At 33.7% G+C, this 21,371-nt stretch overlaps 2 protein-coding genes, 1 long non-coding RNA gene and 2 pseudogenes across 7 annotated transcripts; 1 reads left to right on the top strand and 4 right to left on the bottom strand.

Moving 5' to 3' along the window:
• Window positions 1–908: 908 nt before the first annotated feature.
• LOC146946435 (F-box/FBD/LRR-repeat protein At1g13570-like) lies at window positions 909–5,547 on the bottom strand. Of its 3 annotated transcripts, XM_085744528.1 has the most exons (6): window positions 5,305–5,547; window positions 4,128–4,191; window positions 3,970–4,011; window positions 2,288–3,172; window positions 1,977–2,132; window positions 909–1,533 (listed from the first exon to the last, which is right to left on the bottom strand). In XM_085744528.1, the coding sequence occupies exons 3-6, from the start codon at window positions 3,970–3,972 to the stop codon at window positions 1,258–1,260; spliced, it is 1,320 nt and encodes a 439-aa protein (XP_085600654.1). In that variant the 5' UTR covers window positions 3,973–4,011; window positions 4,128–4,191; window positions 5,305–5,547; the 3' UTR covers window positions 909–1,257. The 3 variants fall into 3 exon arrangements, with proteins under 3 accessions (XP_085600654.1, XP_085600653.1, XP_085600652.1); XM_085744527.1 differs by lacking the exon at window positions 5,305–5,547 and having other exon boundaries at window positions 4,128–4,231; XM_085744526.1 differs by lacking the exons at window positions 3,970–4,011; window positions 4,128–4,191; window positions 5,305–5,547 and having other exon boundaries at window positions 2,288–3,187.
• A 1,218-nt stretch (window positions 5,548–6,765) lies between these two features.
• On the bottom strand, window positions 6,766–9,122 carry LOC146946434 (F-box/FBD/LRR-repeat protein At1g13570-like; annotated as a pseudogene). Its single transcript, XR_015026751.1, has 3 exons — window positions 8,212–9,122; window positions 7,897–8,052; window positions 6,766–7,490 (listed from the first exon to the last, which is right to left on the bottom strand). The product of XR_015026751.1 is annotated as an F-box/FBD/LRR-repeat protein At1g13570-like (transcript).
• Window positions 9,123–9,903: 781 nt separating this feature from the next.
• LOC146946433 (uncharacterized) lies at window positions 9,904–10,193 on the bottom strand. The gene is made up of 2 exons (XR_015026753.1): window positions 10,094–10,193; window positions 9,904–9,975 (listed from the first exon to the last, which is right to left on the bottom strand). It is a non-coding gene; the product is annotated as an uncharacterized LOC146946433 (long non-coding RNA).
• Window positions 10,194–12,355: 2,162 nt separating this feature from the next.
• On the top strand, window positions 12,356–15,038 carry LOC146946432 (pentatricopeptide repeat-containing protein At2g20710, mitochondrial-like). Its single transcript, XM_085744525.1, has 2 exons — window positions 12,356–12,666; window positions 13,632–15,038. The coding sequence occupies exons 1-2, from the start codon at window positions 12,415–12,417 to the stop codon at window positions 14,862–14,864; spliced, it is 1,485 nt and encodes a 494-aa protein (XP_085600651.1). The 5' UTR covers window positions 12,356–12,414; the 3' UTR covers window positions 14,865–15,038.
• A 1,179-nt stretch (window positions 15,039–16,217) lies between these two features.
• LOC146946431 (F-box/FBD/LRR-repeat protein At1g13570-like) lies at window positions 16,218–21,090 on the bottom strand (annotated as a pseudogene). Its single transcript, XR_015026752.1, has 5 exons — window positions 20,897–21,090; window positions 20,723–20,787; window positions 17,815–18,692; window positions 17,506–17,683; window positions 16,218–16,791 (listed from the first exon to the last, which is right to left on the bottom strand). The product of XR_015026752.1 is annotated as an F-box/FBD/LRR-repeat protein At1g13570-like (transcript).
• Window positions 21,091–21,371: the final 281 nt, after the last annotated feature.

Genomic DNA, 21,371 nt, shown 5'->3' with positions numbered 1-21,371 from the left:
TTCATTATTGGTGGAGATTAAAAGTATGTTTGAAATGCCAATTAGTATGGTCAGACTGAGTTTGTTACAAATTATTCCATAAGAAAAAGTATTTTAACAGTGATCATTTGTTTAGGATTTTGATATTTTTTAATATTGATAAAAAAAGTTCAGTTATTTTTTTCTAAAAACTGAGTAATTAAAAGACTATCGCATGGTGGAGACTTGTGGCCATTGAGCCCCCTAGCATGGGGAACAACAACTCATCAACTAAGAGAGTTTACCCCAGTAATTCACATTGCCTGCATAAAGCATATGAGAGGGCATCTCCATACTCCCAGCCACATTCAACAGTTGTAACTTCCCTATGTTAAGAAGCTCTTCTAGTATATGAAAGAGAAGAGGAGATAAAGGATCACCTTGCATGCACCTCTCTTGCAAGGAAAGTAACAAGAGGTCTTTCCATTAACAGTGATGGAAAGTCTAGAAAACTCCAAAATGGTCTACTTAACCATTTTTAGTATATCCACCAATATATCTCAACAATTACAACATATAAATCCTTCATGTGGTAGAACCATATAAACTGACTCCCTACTAATCAAAACCATCTAATAAACCAGATTGAGCCTTGTAAATGATTAAAATTGTATGAAATTATCCCTTTTCATCAAAATATTGTTTGGACTTGTGTCAAATCTGTGGTTATCACCACCTTTACATCGACATCTATAACAGATGAATTAGTGGTCCTCAAACGTCAATCATGATGATTGTCCTCGTAATCTTATCATCGTATCAATAAAAGAAAGATCATTTCGAAAAAACAAATTGTTAGAAACGGGTACCAAAATACATTTTAATAGTAGAAACTGATTTTTACAGATAGCAGAAACATTTACAGCAAACAAAATTACACACTATAGATATTTTAGAATTCATGCATAAACTAAGGAAAGAGATTTTATACACGATTAGTAGTATCCAAGAAATTCAAGAATTCAAGAGCTTGGTCTTTACCTCTCAAAACCATTCAAAAACAATCCCATAATAATTTTCTCCTTTCTATATTTTTTCTAAAACAGAAACACACGACCCATAACTGCTATACATAACTGACACATAATAAAAACATAACAGCCCATAACCGCCATCATAAGAAGTATTAGACAATCTATTTTAAAACACATAACTTTCAAGCCTTTAAATTGAATCATTCCCCATTTTTTGAAAGACCAAGAACAATTGGTATCAATTTTCCCTCACAAGAGAAAATCATTATGAAGAGTCTTTCAAAATAACTTCAGCTTCTCCCGACGCTCTTTTGAACCGAATTAGTCCTCTCATCAATTCCGGTTTGAACTTTTCAACAGGCCTCACAGTCATCTTTTCTAGCACAGGAGAATATAGAAGTAGAAATTTGATAAAATCTAATTCCAATTTGTTACCAAAGATGCCATCTATCGTCACATGTCGCACTTGAATGGGCATTGTTGGCGCCGAAAAGATATTTTCCCAACAATAGGCAGCAGGTGTCAAAGGATCAATCAGTGTCTGCATGCAATTGTTACAAATCCATGGATCAATGACGGAATGATAGCATGCATAAGAGGGACATAGAGCATATTAAAAATCTAAAGGAGACATTGTGTTGATTGATAAAAAGATGGAAAATGAGGTACACTAGTCTCTTATTTTAGAGGAATCTACTGCACTAACAATGTAACTAACTCTATTTAAAATGCAACTGATTCATAACTTTTTGCTAGCAATATCGCAACTCACAGCTACAAGTCTTGGAAACTAACTTCCAAAGCTAAATGACAGACAAATATTTGAAGTAAAAAAGGTTTGCAAATTCTAGAGCTTAATAACTACAACAACCAAGTCTTATCACACTAAGTGGGGTCGGCTATCTAGAGCTTAATAACCAGATAAAAACAAAAAACATGATGTGCAAGCAAAGCAAAACCAAGCTAAACTAAATGAGTACTCACAAATACTTCTAATTTTCGAAGATTAGGTGAGCTTCTGAGCAAGCAAAGAGCAGCCGAAATTTCCTTCAAGTCATCGAAGTTTATGCTCAAGGAAAGATGACTTAGATCCATACAAGGTGTAGGAAGCTTTTTTGGCAAAACACCTGCAGTCAGATACTGAAGCGAAACAGGAAAATGGCATTAATTCAGAATATTAAGTTTTTAATGCATACAGATCAGGAGTTGCTTACACATGATTGATTCATATTAAATAGTATCAGGTGAGTCAGTCCTAAAGTCAAATTCAATATTCAGATGTTCGAGCTTTATACCTCTAAAAAACAAGAACGAATTACTAGGCATTGTATGTGAGGTCGATGATCGAAAAATTTGAGCATGTTGCTAAAGCCTCCGCGCGATCTACCTTGATTGCTGTTTTCAAAGTTAAAATCCCACCATAAATCAATGACTACCGTAGCCAATTGGAAAGTGTTGTCAAAGTTAATACCCTCATATTCACCATTGATTTTCAAAAACTTGAGATTTGGTGCTCGGATATTAACTTGGGTGAAACCATCAACTTCTGTCAATTTCAATTTTTCAAGCAGGGGGCAGCCAGAGATCAAGTTTTCGAAAGCATCTTGAGCCACTGTTACTTGCGTCAGATCAAGACTTTTCAAGCTGCTAAAGCCTTCAAACATTGTTGGAGGTTTAAGACAACACCAACGTAATTTTAAATGATGTAAACTTTGACAAGAGAATAAGCACCAAGGTATCTTGTAGTATTCCTCCATCACAACTTTCAGCACAAGCTCTTTAATAGATCTTCTATTTAGATGAAGAATCCACCGATCAACATCACTCACAAGATTCCCACCAATGAGAGAACGATCCTCATAGAACTTGAATTTGTTGATTGGCCCAGAATGAAGTAAAAGTACATGATCAACAATTTTCAAAATCTTCCTCACAATAACTAAAGGGTCTTTGGAAGCGGCAGCAGAGAGACATTGTCTATCAAACACAAGATTTGGAAGCGTGTACCATTTGTTCCTCCATTTTGTAGATAAAGCACTTGTTCTCACTGCTTCCCTAATTGGCAAGTAAGTCAAAATCTGATCTATTACATGACCTGGTAAGCAACTAATTCTGTCCGGATCCGGTTCCGGCTCCACATCAATAACCTTTTGGGGAGTAGACTTTTTTTGTTTTTTTCCCTGTAGATAGATATATTCATATTCAAACAAAGGTACATACGCAAATCAGAAAACAAACTCGGTTAGTGTATATAGGTATCTATGTATGCATACAAAATCATAGCTAGGTCCACTAAGAGAGAACCTTGAAACTCAAGCTAATGTAACTTCATTAATTTAATTAATAAAAAACACCACAGCTATTTACTCTTATGCGTTCAAATTATAAAATGGTGTGGTTACACTTGCAATACAAGAATGTTATACTACAGTGTCATACACATATATAGGGCATGTTTGGATTGACTTATTTGAGCTTATCTGCTAGCAAAAGTTGTGTTAGACCCTATTTAAGAGAACTTATGAAAACAGTTTATGACAATTTTCAGTAGCTTTTTTCAACTTATTTTCATAAGTTCTCCAATATAGCTTATAAAAACAACTTATAGCATATAAAAAAAAACAATTTAAAATTATTATATCTTTTGCGGTAAAAATAGCTTATGCGGGCTTATACATTAGTGCTAATCATGATAAGCGCTTGTGCTATAAGCTAGAAATAAGCTGTTTATCCAAACAGACCCATAATGTCATAATTTCGCATGAAAGCAAATACAATCTTGTGTGATAGAACCCCAGGGGTTGGCTTAGGAGTATGGTAAAGGCTTGAGACTTAGGAGTATGCCAACAATTCATGTGTTAGGTCAGTCCATACAAATACCGAGTTTAAAATAAATAAATTAATGTTGTGTGATAACAATATATCAAAATTAAAACATGGAATGCAAATTGAACTCAGAAAGAAATTAGAGAATTACCATGTGAAGCTACCGATTGAGTAGTTCCAGGAAATGTTATTGCTACAACAAACAAAAACATGAATTAATTAATTTAAAAAAATAATAATAAAGAAGTAAGGAACTGAAATGAACGAGAAGTAGTGGAAGAAATAATGAATAACCAAAAATCTTCTTACCAAAAAATGGAGTGAGAATCTCATAGAGTGAAGGATTGGTTCCAATTTAGGGTTCACACAGTAACTGTACAGTAGCGAGTCAATAGTGAGGGAACAACTCGAGTCAAGAGACTAGAAGAAAATGCATAAAGAAAAAAAAATGCATCTAAACACTTGGACAATTTAGAAAAGTGAAATTTAGGGACAAAATAATGGTTTTTTAAAATGGGTATTAAAGGGGCATTTATGTCTTTTGTGTTAACCCTCCGATTATTAGAGGGAATGGTGGCCGAGTAATTTGAAGTTTGGTCAAGAGGTAAAAAAAAAAAATTGTTCCACCAAAAAATTAAACCTCAAACACCAATTTTTAAGGAGAAAATCGAGAGTTCGTTCAAAAAGTAAATAAAGTTAACAAAAAAAATGTTCTACCGAAAATTCAAACTCGAATTCTTCTAAGTTCTAAACATTTGAACTTTTTTTTATTATTTAACCTTTAGTTTTTTTTTATATATATAAATAAAGTGTGAAACATGATTAGTTTTTTTTTTTTCTCCTAAAATATTCTTCGAGTTGGAAGTTAGAGACTAATCATTTAAAAAGAACATAGATTGATTTAAAAGGTTCACCATTTAAAAGCGTATACAATATGGAGTTATGATACTAACTTTATTTTTATATAAACTTGGATTTAAAGCTTATTAAATTTGATGAATTATTATTATTTAATTTTTATATCTAGTGCATTGACTAATTATAAAATTTAAAGTATAAAACACAAAATAAATCACCCATGAGTAATTGAATAAGATGATTCGGATATCTTTCAATTTAACAAGAGATGTTAGATTAGAATCATCGCTTATTATAGTCATATCCCACTCATGTAAGGGGTTAGTTTTAATTATTTTGACTAAATATGAGAAAGATATGTAAACACATAGTGAAAAACATCAGTTGATGGGTCTTTTGCCTTCCCTCCACGGCACGCTATCACAATCCCTCCCCAACCCTTTAAGCATGAGAAATGATAAAAATTCATATTTAAGAGAGCAGGGAATAATGTGTGAACAAGATAAAACATTGCAATTTGCAAAGAATCACATTTAAGTAAAAATTAATTCCATTTGTTCTCATGAGCAAAATCATTAGTAATCATTGCACCAGTCAATAAGCTTAACATGAAGGGTAAAAATAATACCATGATTCATCTCGAGAGTCTATTGCAGTGACTTTGCTATCTCAGAAAATATCATCGTAACGGGTTAACATGAAGTGGATGCCAAATCATCTTCCGGTTATACTTTGGTATTAACATTGCCCAAATTGTGAAATGACTCTTCATTTTCTCTATCTTTTTATCGTTCCTCCTCGACGTCATTTCTTCACTGGAACCATAACCACAGTCATGACCTTCATTACCACCTCCATCGCCCCTACATTCACCATCAGCATCCCCTCTTCTACCCATTTTACCATAGCCACCTCTTTCATTGGAACCGTGGGGATGATGACTTCACTTGCTATTGTTGCATCAAGGGTTATAGGGGTAGGCTGGCTAAGAAGTTATGAAGGTTAATTAATGTCTTATCAATAAGTTATTATGGATAGTTATTGAAATAAGTAGGAAATAAGCACGGTGAGGGGCTTTTGCAAGTGTATATATCTGAACACTAATGGAATATTTTTGTCACAAGATAAACACAATAAGTTATGAATAAGCTTTTCTAAATACCACTTAGAACACTTGGGTAAACCTAAGCTAAGTAGGAATAAGAACACCAAATTACAAAACAAAATATGTAAATAGTAGAAGTAATAGGATGTTCAAAATGAAAAAACTTCAATGAGAGTGAGAACTACTAGTGGTATATCTTTAACATTCCTAGCTTACAATCCTCTAATCACATCTTCATGCTAATTTCTAAAAACTAAGATTTTAAACATGAAAAAACTTGAGTCTCTCTCCATAACAACACCGTGTCCTTCTCTGAACCCTTTGTTCTTGAACTAGTTGAAACCTCATAAGACATAGATTCCACCTTACTCCATCTTCAGACCTCTTCAGAAGTTTAGCACATCCTCTCCACATAATGGCCTTCTCCACAATGACACTATTTGTACCTTACCAACAATCACTTGATACAATCAAATGTAACTTCCCTATGCTAACAAGGGTGGTAGCACTTGGGTGACATTATAGTTGGTGACTAAGAAGCTCTCTTGCAAGGAAAGTAACTAGAGATCTTTCCATTAGCGGTGATGGAAAGTCTAGCAAACTCCAAAATGGTCTATTTAACCATTTTTACTATATCCACCAATATATCTCAACAATTACAACATATAAATCCTTCATGTGGTAGAACCATATAAACTGACTCCCTACTAATCAAAACCATCTAATAAACCAGATTGAGCCTTGTAAATGATTAAAATTGTATGAAATTATCCCTTTTCATCAAAATATTGTTTAGAGTTGTGTCAAATCTATGTGGTTATCAGTATCACACTATCACCACCTTTACATCGACATCTATAACAGGAGAATTAGTGGTCCTCAAACGTCAATCATGATGATTGTTCTCGTAATCTTATCATTGTATCAATAAAAGAAAGATCATTTCAGAAACAACAAATTGTTAAAAACGGGTACCAAAATACATTTTAATAGCAGAAACTGATTTTTACTGATTGCAGAAGCGTTTAAAACAAACAAAATTACACACACTATAGATAATATAGAATTCACACATAAACTAAGGAAAGAGATATTGTACCCAATTACTATCCAAGAAATTTGTGAGTTTGTCGCTCCCTTCAAGATTTCGAGAGTGTCTTTACCCCTCAAAACCATTCAAAAACAATCCCATAATAATTTTCTCCTTTCTATATTTTTTCTAAAACAGAAACACACAACCCATAACTGCTATACATAACTGACACATAATAAAAACATAACAGCCCATAACCGCCATCATAAGAAGTCTTACACAATCTATTTTAAAACACATAACTTTCAAGCCTTTAAATTGAATCATTCCCCATTTTTTGAAAGACCAAGAACAACTGGTATCAATTTTCCCTCACAAGAGAAAATCATTATGAAGAGTCTTCCAAAATAACTTCAGCTTCTCCCGACACTCTTTTGAACCGAATTAGTCCTCTCATCAACTCTGGTATGAAGTTTTCAACAGGCTTCACAGTCATCTTTTCTAGTACGGGAGAATATAGAAGTAGAAATTTGATTAAATCTAATTCCAATTTGGTACCAGAGATGCCACCTATCGCCACTTGTCGCACTTGAATGGGCATGGCTGACGCCGAAAAGATAGTTTCCCAACAATAGCCGGCAGGTGTCAAAGGAGCAGTATGCACCTCAATCTGTGTCTGTATGCAAATGTTACAAATACATGGATCAAAGAGGGAAAGATAGTATGCATAAGAGGGACATGGAGCATATTAAACCTCTAAAGGTAACATTGTGTTGATTGATAAAAAGATGGAGAATGAGGTACACTAGTCTCTTATTTTATAGGAATCTACTGCACTAACAATGTAACTAACTCAATTTAAAATGCAATCGATTCATAACTTTTGTTAGCAATATCGCACTCAAACCTACAAGTCTTAGAAACTAACATCGAAAGCTAAATGATTGACAGATACTTGAAGCAAAAAAGGTTTGCAAATTCTAGAGCTTAATAACTACATGAAAACAAAAAACATGATGTGCAAGTGCAACCACAAATCAGCAAGCAAAAAAAAAACCACGCTAAACTAAATGAGTCCTCACAAATATTTCTAATTTTCGAAGATTAGGTGAGCTTCTGAGCAAGCAAAGAGCAGCAGAAATTTCCTTCAAGTTGTCAAAGTTTATGTTTAAGGAAAGATTACTTAGATCCATACAAGATGTAGGAATCTTTTTTGGCAAAACACCTGCAGCCAAATACTGAACAAAACAGAAAAATGGCTCTAAATCAGAATATAAGGTTTTTAATACATAGTACAGATCAGGAGTTGCATACACATGATTGAGATTCATATCAAATAGTATTAGGTATATCCCTCCTAAAGTCGAATTCAATATTCAGATGTTCGAGCATTATACCTTTAAAAAATAAGACTGAATCACTAGGCTTTGTATGTGAGGGCGATTATAAAAAAATTTCAGCATACGAGAGCATCCAGGCGATCTGCCTTGATTGCTGCTTTTAAAGTTAAAATCCCACAATAAATCAATGACTACCGTAGCTAATTGGAAAGTGTTGTCGAAGTTAATACCCTCATATTCGCCATGGATTTCCAAATACGTGAGATTTGGTGCACGAATATTAATTTGGGTGAAGCCATCAACTTCAGTCAATTTCAATTTTTCAAGCAGGGGGCAGCCAGATATCAAGTTTTCAAAAGCATCTTGAGCCACTGTTACTAGATTCAGATCAAGACTTTTCAAGCTCCTAAAGCCTTCAAACGACGGTGGAGGTTTAAGACAACACCAATGTAATTTCAAATGACGTAAACTTTGACAAGAGAATAAGCACCAAGGTATCTTGTAGTGTTCCTCCATCCAAACTTCCAGCACAAGCTCTTTAATAGACTTCCTACTTAGATATAGAATCCACTGATCAACATCAGACACAAGACTCTCATCAATGGAAGCACGCATAGAGAACTTGAACATGTTGATTGGCCCAGAATGATGTAAAAGTACACTATTAACAATTTTAAAAAATTTCCTCTGAATAACTAACGGGTCTTCGTAACATTGTCTATCAAACACAAGATTTGGAAGCGTGTGCCATTTGTTCCTCCATTTTGTAGATAAAACACTTGTTCTCACTGCTTCCCTAATTGGCAAGTAAGTCAGAATCTGATCTATTACATGACATGGTAAGCAACTAATTCTATCAGGATCCGGTTGCACATCAATAACCTTTTGGGGAGTAGACTTCTTTTGTTTTTTTCCCTGTAGATAGATGTATTCATATTCAAACAAAGGTACATACGCAAATCAGATAACAAACTCGGTTAGTGTATATAGGTATCTATGTATGCATACAATAATCATAGCTAGGTCCACTAAGAGAGAACCTAGAAACTCAAACTAAGGTACCTTCATTAAATAAATAAATAAATAAACAAAAACACCACAATTATTTACTCTTATGAGTTTAAATTATAAAATGGTGTGGTCACACTTGCAATACAAGAATGTTCTACAATAGTGTCATACTCATATATAGGGCATGTTTGGATTGGCTTATTTGAGCTTATCTACTAGCATAAGTTTTGTTTGACTATTTAAGAGAACTTATGAAAACAGTTTACACAAATTTCATTAGCTTTTGTCAACTTATTTTCATAAATTCTCCAATATAATATAGCTTATAAAAACAACTTATAGCATATACAAAAGTAGCTTATAGCTGTAAAAATAGCTTATGCAAGTTTATACGTAAGCGCTAACCATGATAAGCGCTTGTGTTATAAGCTACAAATAAGATGTTTATCGAAACAGACCCATAGGGTCATAATTTCACATGAGAACAAATATAATGTTGTGTGATAGAACCCTAGAAGTTGGCCTAATGGTAAAGGCTTAAGACGTAGGAGTATGCTCCTCTCTAGATCTCAGGTTCGAATCCCCTAAGTGCCAACAATTCATGTGTTAAGTCAGTCGTCCATACAGAGCTTTGTTCTAACTTCAATCGGGTCGGTCTTTGGCCCAATACCGAGTTTAAAATAAATAAATTAATATCAAAATTAAAACACGGAATGCAAATTGAATGAAATTAGAGAATTACCATGTGAAGCTACCGATTGAGTATTTTCATGAAAATTAGACGCAATAATCTTCTGAATGTGATTGCGCCTACACCAAACAAAAACATGAATTAGTTTGAAAAAATAATAAGTAAGAAAGGAATTGAAAATTGAAATGACGGAGTAGTGGAAGAAGTAATGAATTGAATAACGAAAAACCTTCTTACCAAAAAATGGGGTGAGAATCTGTTAAGACTCGCTGAAGGATTGGTTCCAATTTAGGGCTCACTCATGTAACTGCACGGTCACGAGTCAACATAAGGGAACAACTCTTGAGTCAGATACTCAAAATGCATTTATTCTCATTATATAGTCATTTTTACCACAATAACATTTCCTTATCGATTACATTTACCTTATATTAGTTTTTATTTATTTATTTTTTGACAAAAATAAACCCAACCCATCTCATCTCATCTCATTAATAATAATAGTTGACATTTCCCTAAAAAAAAATTATACAAGATGACATATAACTTGAAAATTAGTATGAGATAATGACGTCATGGATAACAAGTGGACAACTATATTTGTTTGTCTTCTAATAAAATTTGTTTAAAGTTTCGATAATTTATAAGTGAAGCTTTACAACCATTTAGAATAATGCAGAGTATGAAACATTTACCCCACATTAATATTATTTACTATTTAGTATTTATTTACACTCATTTAGTTTTGATTTTATTGTATAATTTTTGTTTATCAATTTCATTTTTCTTGAGTTTTCCATCCTCCTTTCTTTTTGGGGTGTTTTTGTTGATGTAACTTATTCATTAATGACGTGAAAACTTAAGTGGCCACACTAAATAAAAAAATAAATAACAAGTGTCGCATAGTAACACCGGTAAAATCAGTGGCGGAACCAGGATTATTATAAAGTCTGGACAAAAAATTTGCAACACATTTATAGGGGTTTACATAAGAAATTGTAATCAAATAATCAAAAAATCTAAAGAAATTGTCCAATTAATAGGGGCTTATATAAGAAATTCAGAGGTTCTCGTAGAGTACTACGAATATTTAGGGTGCTAACACCTTCCCTAAATATAACTAACCCCCGAACCCTATATCTTTCAAAATGGTTTATTTGATTTTTTTCCCTTTTCTTTAAAAAATTAAAAGTTCAAGTCGTGAAATAAAATTAGTGAGTCAAATGCTAATCAAATAACTATGATCTCCAAAAAATGACGCGACAGAAATGGCGACTTCACTGGGGACATCCCCTAAGAGGGTTGAGCCTAACTTGAATTTATTTAATTTTTTGTGCTATAACTTTCTTAAAATCAAAATAAAAATAAAAGATGGAAATATGTGTATATATGTTTTTTCCTTTTTACGTGAGTGGTGAGATAAGTCCCCCTACCCGGACTTGAGGGAAACATAAGATAGGACGGTGGTATAATCAAAGTGTCTTTCCAAGAGTGATTTTTGGATGTGGCACATGTGATAACCCCACTCAATGGAGGGATCTTGGAAGTACACTATGTCGACATAAGTGGTCATGTTTAGCATGTTATTTTCAAGTGACTTACGAAGTTGAAAACCTTTAGTTACATTTAACCCATCTTGGCCTTTTAGGGCGTGGTGCGGTGACTAATCATGAGTAAATCTTGATTTGGTTGATACGCGATAGTACACTCAAACGAGACTTTCCTACTAACGTTGTTGGACCGGAAGTATTTCCGTAACCCAATAATATTCAAAAGTGGTTGTAGACTTTGAGAACTTGATAGAACATGTGATACAGGTACATAATAAACCATAGTCCTTACCAAATGACGTGTTTTACCCTTGACTCCATCATTATGGACTTACACATCACCATGTTTTCACCGTTTGTGTAACATAATCATGCATACATGCATTCATTCATAAACAAACTTTTTTTCTCATCTCATCAATATCGAAGGACGTAAACACCAGAGGTGTGGACATTGTAAAGAGGAACACCAAGGAATACTTCTTCAAAAGTTTTAACTAGATCTTAACTTTTGTTTATAATCTTTTTTCCTTAACTATAGGCGAAATAATTATGAATCGTTTAAGAAATCCATAATTATAGTGAATAAAAATTAGTTTAAAAAAAATCTAATTTTTTGTGTTAATATATTATTATCCTAAACATGTTTAAAAAAATCATGAAAATCTTCAAAATCACTTTTTGGATTTTTTTTTTTGTGGAGGTCAGAGTTTGAACCCCAGACTTTGCATATATATTATGCATTGTCAATACCAACTCAGCTACTCTTAAGAGAACAATGACTTTTTGGACTATGTATGCGTTGCGTACATTATACGATAAAAAATAAGAAAAATATCAAATTATAAGTTTTTTTTTTAAAAGATCAAATTACAGAATATGCGTTTTTTACTTTACCAATCATTTTTTCAACATTTGCCTATAATACCGTGATGTGAATTGTGAAGTTGATAAACCCTTCTTATACCCTACCCTTTTCCTTTTCCTTTTCCTTTGGATCAGAAGAAAATGCTGAAGTTAATTGGGTCAAGATCAAGATGGAACCATTACAACAACACCACCCTTTTGCGTTTCTTACATTCCTCTTCGACACCAACTGATACCCTCTTCCTTCGAATTTCCAGAGCCGGTGACCCAATCATTCCCATGACTCCTATCCTCAATCAGTGGATTCAAGAAGGCAGAGATGTCAACCATTCTGATTTACACTTTTTCATCAAACAACTCAGAACCCGTCGTCGCTTCGAACAAGCCCTCCAGGTTGATGATGATTCTCAATCCTTTCATTTTATTTTATTTTATTTTATTATTTTCTTGTTTTTTCAAATCAAAATAGTTAATGATATGATAATGTTATTTAATTTCCCACTATGATTGAATAGTTTAGAATGAGCGGAGCGGAATGGAGTGGAATACATCAGATAAAGGTTTTAAATAACGGTCAAGGTTTTAAATAACGCGATACATATCGCGTTGTTGCAGTGTGAATTAATCACAACAATGCACAACTCTTAAATAACAATAGTAATGTAAATAACTTAAACTAGAGAAAGATTTGGAGTTCTAGACTATATAAGGAGATAACTTATGATCAGATATGTACTAAAAATATGATTTTCATCTATCTCAATTGAAAAAAATTCTGAATTCTATGTCTATAGTCATGAACGGCAATTTTTTGCGGCCGTAACGGTGTTTCGTCGCGGCTGTAACGGCGTTTCGTCGTGATTTTTGTTCACCCTGAAAAAACGGTGAAAAACGGTAACGTCCACTACCTATACCTTTTTGTCGCGGCCTTTTTCTCGGTAACGGACTATTTTCTAAAACTTTATGACTGGAATGGAACAAATTTCTCACTTCATTGTTTGAAAAGTGAACGCAGCAGAATAAATTATAATTTTTTATGAAACATACTATACTACCTAAAAATCATTATTTGTAGAAAATAATTTTCTTGGTTTGTTTCTCGAAAGTGAATTGCAGTCGTAGCATCGGTAAATAAGGATGATTGTTGAATATTAGCTAACAACATGAATGATTTGTCACTCTCTCGTTTAAGAAGTTGGCAATAGTAGCAATAATAGCTATAGAGGATAAGGAGGATTTGTGTCACTCTGATTTGTTACTCTTCTTTAACTATACTGTTTATGGCTTCCTATGCTTGTTTCTAAGCTTGTTCTAAGATCAAAGATCCTTTTTTTAAGCAATTGTTTTGCTTGTGGTAGATATCAGAATGGATGAGCAATGAAAGAAACCTTCATTTATTATCAGGAGATATTGCGACACGTCTCGACTTGATAGCTAAAGTCCGCGGTCTAGATCAAGCAGAGAAATATTTTAACAGTGTTCCACACACTTCAAAAGATTTCAAGGTCTATGGTGCTATGTTGAATTGCTATGCACAATACAACTTTGTTGACAAGGTAGAATATATCATGAAGAAATTAAAAGAGTCTTCTTCCGATAATGCACAAGACTATCATCCTGTTCTGTTAAAGCTCTATTCTCGGACAGGTCAACACGACAAGTTGGTTGCTCTGATGAAAGAAATGAAAGACAAGAAAATTTACGACACTTCTACACTTACTAGTTGGCTCAATGCTTATGCGATTACTGGAAACATAGACGAGATGGAGAAGTTATTGGCGAAGGTGGAAGTTGATCACAGCATAACTTTGAACTGGCGAACGTATTCTGCTGTTGCTGATGGATATAATAAAGCTGGCCAATTTGACAAGTCATTGATAGTGTTGAAAAAATCTGAACAGTTGATTAGAGGAAAGTCTATGAGAGCTGCGTATCAATCTCTTCTAACTAAGTATGCTGCTATTGGGAAAAAGGACGATGTGTATAGAATTTGGAATATCTGCAAAAGCTTAAATGGTTCCCAAAATTCAACCTACATTTCTATGTTAATGTCATTATCCAATCTAAATGACATTGATGGTGCTGAGACGATTCTAGAGGAATGGGAATCTGGGAATACATGCTTCGATGTCAGAATTCCAAGTGTGATGGTGGGTGCTTACTGTAAGAATGGTCTGTTGGAAAAGGCTGAAGCATATGTTGAGAAGCTTTTAAAAAGAGGAGGGGGTAAATTAGATGGAAGAATATGGGATCGTTTGGCGCGTGGCTATTATATGTATAACGATATGGATAAAGCAGTTCATACAATGAAGAAAGCAATATTGTCAAGTCCACAAGGATGGAAACCTTACCCATTTACTTTTGCTGCATGTATTGAGCACATGAAAGAAAAGAGAGATTTCGGGTTGGCATTGGAGATTCTTGGGACATGTAGGGAACAAGGTCATTTTTCTCAAGCTACCTGTGACGAGTTGATAAGTTATGTGCAAGGTGAAATCTCAGAAACAAATGCATTGAAACTACTGAAAAGAGATTATCATCTGAGGACTGATGAAGTGCCGGTGGATGGAGAGAAGCAGCATGAAATGTAGCGCCTGGGAAAGATCGGCTACTAATTTTTTTATTTATTTAACAATTAACAATAATAATAAATTCCTCTCTCTCGCCCAAAACAAAGTTCTTTATGTCTGATATAATTTGTTTTGTTATATCTTAGGAATTTATATCATCATTATCCTATAATATAATTTTTGTATCTGAGCTCATTCTAATGTCCAATTTAGCATTATTTTTCATCTATATGTATCTATGAAGTATGGACACTAACATGGATAGTGATAACTGATAACTACAGAAAAGACCCAAGTGTTGGGAATAAAGTTGTAACTTCCCTAAGCTAAGAAGCTCTCTTGCAAGGAAAATAACCAGAGGTCTTTCCATTAACGATGATTGAAAGTATAATAGCTAACACCAAAAAGGGTCTTGGCCAAATTAAGAATTTGTTGTTGAAACCAAAGGTAGATAGCACATTGAAAATAAAATTCATATCCAATGTGTCCCTGCATGAAAACACTCTCATTTTTTGAGATAATTTTGAGAGCAATTCTACCAAGTATATCAACTATAATATTATTGTTTTAGGAATATCAACTATAGTGTTGTTGGTGATGATTTAAAATTTAAAATTGGTTAAAGAAGTGATCAATTCGAATTGCACCGGAAATTAAAACTAGGTTCATTTTACAACATAAGATTTTGTTTCTAGCATATTGTTAATTCACATGATTTGATTTATTTACATCTAATTATAAAACACAAGAACCCGCAATTCTAAGCAACTTTTAAGAAGAACCACACAAGAACCACACATTATGAATGAGGCTAAGCAACATCACAATTGTTAAGGATGTTTATTTATACGCCTTTGGAATATGTTTATTAGATGCATGTTAGCTTGTTATTTGTCACAATTAAAGGTCCACAACTCTTGGTTCAATTGTTAAAGATGTCGAATTGTTAGGTCAGACACCATGATCGGAATTAGAACCTCAACATCTCTACCTATGAGCGTGAATTTATAATGGCTTTGCCATTTCGTTTATCTAAAAAAATAATTTAAATATTGTAGTGTATGGAGAATGAAACTGAAAATGCAGGGAAATTTTTCTTTTTTTGTAAATGTTTCATTTTTCTGCTACAAACATCAATTGTATGCGGACACTCTGCTTTACCTCTCTTGACTGTCAAATATGACAAATTAAATAGAAAGTTCAATGAGATAAAGTTGATTCTGAGAAATTAATTAAAAATGCTTCCACCATATCTCAACAATTACAATATATAAATCCATCATCCTCTCAAAAAAAAAAAAAAGACATAAAGTGTTAGGAACCATATTCCCTACTAATCAGAACCATCTAATAAACTAAATTAAAACTTGTAGATAATTAAAATTGTATGAAATTATCGCTTTTCAACAGAATATTGTTTAGAGTTGTTTAAAATCTATGTGGTCAATCAGAAACACACATAACCCATAATTCCCTACTAATCAGAAACACAAATCCATGCATAACTGACACATAATACAAACACAACTGCCCATAACTGCCATTGTAAAAAGTCTACAATCTATTTTAAAAACATAACTTTAAAGCCTGTCAATTGAATCATTCCCCATTTTTTTTGAAGACCAAGAACAATTGGCATCAATTATACATCACAAGAGAATCATTATGAAGAGTCTTCCAAAATAACTTCAGCTTCTCCTGACGCTCTTTTGAACCGAATTAGTCCTCTCACCAACTCCGGTATGCTTTCAAAAGGCTTTACAGTCATCTTTTCTAGCACGGGAGAATATAGAAGTAGAAATTTGATAAAATCTAAATCCAAATTGGTACCAAAGATGCCATCAATCGCTACATGTCGCACTTGAATGGGCGTGGCTGGTGCCGAAAATATATTTTCCCAACAATAGGTGGCAGGTGTCAAAGGGGAAGTATGCTCCTCAGTCCATGACTGCATGCAATTGTTACAAATCCATGGATCAAAAAGGGAAAGATAGTATGCATAAGAGAGACATAGAGCATATTAAAACTCTAAAGGTAACATTGTGTTGATTGATAAAAAGATGGAAAATGAGGTATACTAGTCTCTTATTTTATAGGAATCTACTGCACTAACAATGTAACTAACTACATTTAAAATGCAACTGATTCATAACTTTTGTTAGCAATACCGCACTCACAACTACTCCCTCCATTCCTATTCTTTTGATTTCCAAAACTTTTGATGTTTTAGAATTTTTAATACTTTTTATCCAATTTTACCCTTGTTGAAAAACACACTTTGAAAATTGGAAGTTTAAATAATAAATGCAATTTGTGTGATGAGTTTCAATAATTAAGGAGATTAGAATATTGTGGAAAAAAAAATCAAGGAGTAAGTAAGGGTATTTTAGTATAAACCATACAATTATTCCTATAATTTAATGATTCCTTAATATTTGTGCAATCACTTAAAACATAAAAAAAAAAAAAAAGGAATGGAGGGAGTATAAGTCTTAGAAACAAACTTCCAAAGCTAAATGATGGACATATACTTGAAGCAAAAAAAGGTTTGCAAATTCTAGAGGTTAATAACTACATAAAAACAAAACACGACGTGCAAGTGCAACCAAAAGCAGCAGCCAGAAAGAAAAGCAAAACCAAACTAAACTAAATGAGTACTCACAAATATTTCTAATTTTCGAAGATTAGGTGAGCTTCTGAGCAAGCAAAGAGCAGCCGAAATTTCCTTTAGGTCGTCGAAGTTTATGCATAAGGAAAGATAGCTTAGATAAATACAAGGTGTAGGAAGCTTTACTGGCAAAACACCTGCAGCCAAATACTGAAGCACACCAGAAAAATGACTCTAAATCAGAATACAAGGTTTTTAAAGCATAAAGATCAGGAGTTGAATACAAAATGATTGTGATTCATATTAAATAGTAATAGACAAGTCACTCCAAAAGTCAAATTCAACATTCAGATGTTTGAGCACTATTCCTTTAAAAAATAGGATTCAATCACTAGGCTTTGTATGTGAGGTAGATGATCGAAAATGTTTAGCATATTGCTGCTTTCACGCGATCTACCTTGATTGCTGCTTTGTAAGTCAAAATCCCACCATAAATCAATGACTACCGCAGCTAATTGAAAAGTGTTGTCGAAGTTAATACCCTCATATTCGCCATCGATTTCCAAAAACTTGAGATTTGGTGCACGAATATTAATTTAGGTGAAACCATCAACTTCTGTCAATTTCAATTTTTCATGCAGAGGGCAGCCAGAGATCAAGTTTTCAAAAGCATCTTGAGCCACTGTTACTAGCTTCAGATCAAGACTTTTCAAGCTCCTAAAGCCTTCAAACATTGTTGGAGGTTAAAGACAACACCAACGTAATTTCAAATGATATAAACTTTGACAAGAGAATAAGCACCAAGGTATCTTATAGTATCCCTCCATCCAAACTTCCAGCACAAGCTCTTTAATAGAGCTTCTAGTTAGATGAAGAATCCACCGATCAACATCACTCACAAAACTCTCACCAATGAGATCTTCATCATAGAACTCGAACATGTTGATTGGCCCAGAATGAAGTAAAAGTACATGATCAACAATTTTCAAAAACTTACTCTCAGTAACTAACTGGTCATCGGAGGCTGCACCAGAGACACGGTGTCTATCAAACACAAGATTTGGAAGCGTGTACCATTTGTTCCTCCATTTTTTAGATAAAACACTTGTTCTCACTGCTTCCCTAATTGGCAAGTAAGTCAGAATCTGATCTATTACATGACCTGATAAGCAACTAATTCTATCCAGATCCGGTTGCACATCAATAACCTTTTGGGGAGTAGACTTTTTTTGTTCTTTTCCCTGTAGATAGATGTATTCATATTCAAACAACGGTGCATACGCAAATCAGAAAACAAACTCGGTTAGTGTATATATGTATGCATACAAGAATCATAGCTAGGTCAAATAAGAGAGAACCTTGAAACTCAAACTAATGTAACTTCATTAATTTAATTAATAAAAAACACCACAGCTATTTACTCTTATGCGTTAAAATTATAAAATGGTGTGGTTACACTTGCAATACAAGAATGTTATACTACAGTGTCATACACATATATAGGGCATGTTTGGATTGACTTATTTGAGCTTATCTACTAGCAAAAGTTTTGTTAGACTATTTAAGAGAACTTATGAAAACAACTTATAGCATATAAAAAAAAAACAATTTAAAATTATTATATCTTTTGTGGTAAAAATAGCTTATGCAGGCTTATACATAAGTGCTAATCATGATAAGAGCTTGTGCTATATAAGCTACAAATAAGCTGTTTATCAAAACAGACCCATAGTGTCATAATTTCGCATGAAAGCAAATATAATGTTGTGTGATAGACTTTGTTTGTTTTCTTCCCTGCAGATAGAGATATATTCATATTCAAACAAAGGTACATACATGATTCAGAACATAGTAGTTAATAGCGGCGCTATAGCGGCCAATAGCGGCCGCGCGGTGCGGTGCGGTCCAGGACCGCTATGCAATAAGCCAAGGCGTAGCGTTATGAGATAGCGGCGCAATAGCGGCCGCAACACTGCATAGCGGTTTTGCACTCTTGCACCGCTATTTCATTTTACGTGAAAATACAAGATTCTCCTTGGTTTTAAATAAAAAACAAGGGTATTTTTGTCAAACCCTAATTAATAACTTCAGTTTCTCTCTTCTTTCATTCTTTACGGCGCCTTTCAGATCTGTACGCATCTGCTCTCTCAAAAAACTTCCTCTCTTCATTAAATCTTCTCTCAAAAGCATCAGATCTGTACCCTAAAAAGCATCTTCTCTCAAAAAAATTTTTTTTTGAGAGAAGTTTATAGTATTATTTATATAATTTGTCCAAAAAGTTATATGAAATAGCGGTCATAGCGCTAGGCGCTATCCCGCTATAGCATTTTTGGGGTCGGCCGCTACGCGCCGCTATCCGCTATTAACTACTATGATTCAGAAAACAAACTAGGTTAGTGTATATAGGTATTTATGTATGCATACAAGAATCATAGCTAGGTCAAATAAGAGAGAACCTAGAAACTCAAACTAATGTATCTTCATTAAATATAAATAAAAAAACCACAGTTATTTACTGTCATAAAATGGTGTGATTACACTTACAATACAAGAATGTTCTAAACCCACTTGAGTTGGTTGGTATAGTGGTATTGCTTGAGACCTTGGAGTTGGAGTGTGCTCCTCTCAAGGTCTCAAGTTCGATTCCCCTAGTGCCAATTTCGGTGGGCTAGTCCGGACAGAGCTTTGGTGCTCTGACTTTAAATGACCCCCACAAATGGACAGAGGATATAACCCTTTGAATTAGTCGGTCTTTGGCTCGGATTTCGAACTTAAAAAATAATACAAGAATGTTCTAATATATCGTCTAAATTTCGCATGAGCAAAAATATAATGCTGTGTGACAATTTTCATTAGCTTTTTTCAACTTATTTTCATAAGTTCTCCAATATAGCAACTTATAGCATATAAAAAAACAATTTAAAATTATTATATCTTTTGTTGGAAAAATAGCTTAGGCAGGCTTATACATAAGTGCTAATCATGATAAGCGCTTGTGCTATAAGCTACAAATAAGCTATTTATCCAAACAGACCCATAATGTCATAATTTTGCATGAAAGCAAATATAATGTTGTGTGATAGAATCCCCTAAGTGCCAACAATTCATGTGTTAGGTCAGTCCATACAGAGCTTTGTTCTAACTTCAATTGGGTCGGTTTTCGCCGAATACCGAGTTAAAAATAAATTAATTAATGTTGTGTGATAACAGAGTATATCAAAATTAACTTATGAAATGCAAATAGACTTTGAGAAAGAAATTAGAGAATTACCATGTGAAGCTAGCGAGTGAGTAAATCCAGGAAAATTAGACGCAATAATCTTCTGAATGTTATTGCTACAACAAACAAAAACATTAATTCATTTGAGAAAATAATAAAGAAGTAAGGAACTGAAATGAACGAGAAGTAGTGGAAGAAATAATGAATAACCAAAAATCTTCTTACCAAAATATGAAATGAACGTGAAGGAGTGGTTTCAATTTAGGGTTTACACAGTAACTGTACAGTCACGAGTCCACACATGGGAACAACTCATTAACTCGAGAGTATATTTATAGACTCATCATTCCTTTTGTCCTATTTTATTTTTTTTAAATACTTCAGTGTTCTAATTCACATTCACTTTCTAAAATGAATAAGGGTCTACTTGGTAAGATATAAATCTTTTTAGTGATGGATGTTTGAAGTCAGACCTTGCATATATTATGCATTATTTATATCAACTGAGTTAAGCTCACGAGAACGGTAAGATATAAATCTAAACACGACGACTATTTCGTGTTTGTTTATTACCATAATGAAATCATTTTTTAAAAAATAATTTAATTTGTTTAGATTATACATGGCAACGGGGCGGGGCGGGGACGGGTTTTAATACACCCGGCCCCGCCCCCGTTTGATAGTACCCAGCCCCGCCCCC

The sequence above is a fragment of the Medicago sativa genome, chromosome 2 (assembly GCF_051527215.1).
Source record: "Medicago sativa cultivar Bolivia chromosome 2, Bolivia_mono, whole genome shotgun sequence".
Lineage (NCBI taxonomy): Eukaryota > Viridiplantae > Streptophyta > Magnoliopsida > Fabales > Fabaceae > Medicago > Medicago sativa.
The sequence above is the reverse complement of the archived record's forward strand: the minus strand, read 5'-3'. Positions and strand labels throughout refer to the sequence as shown.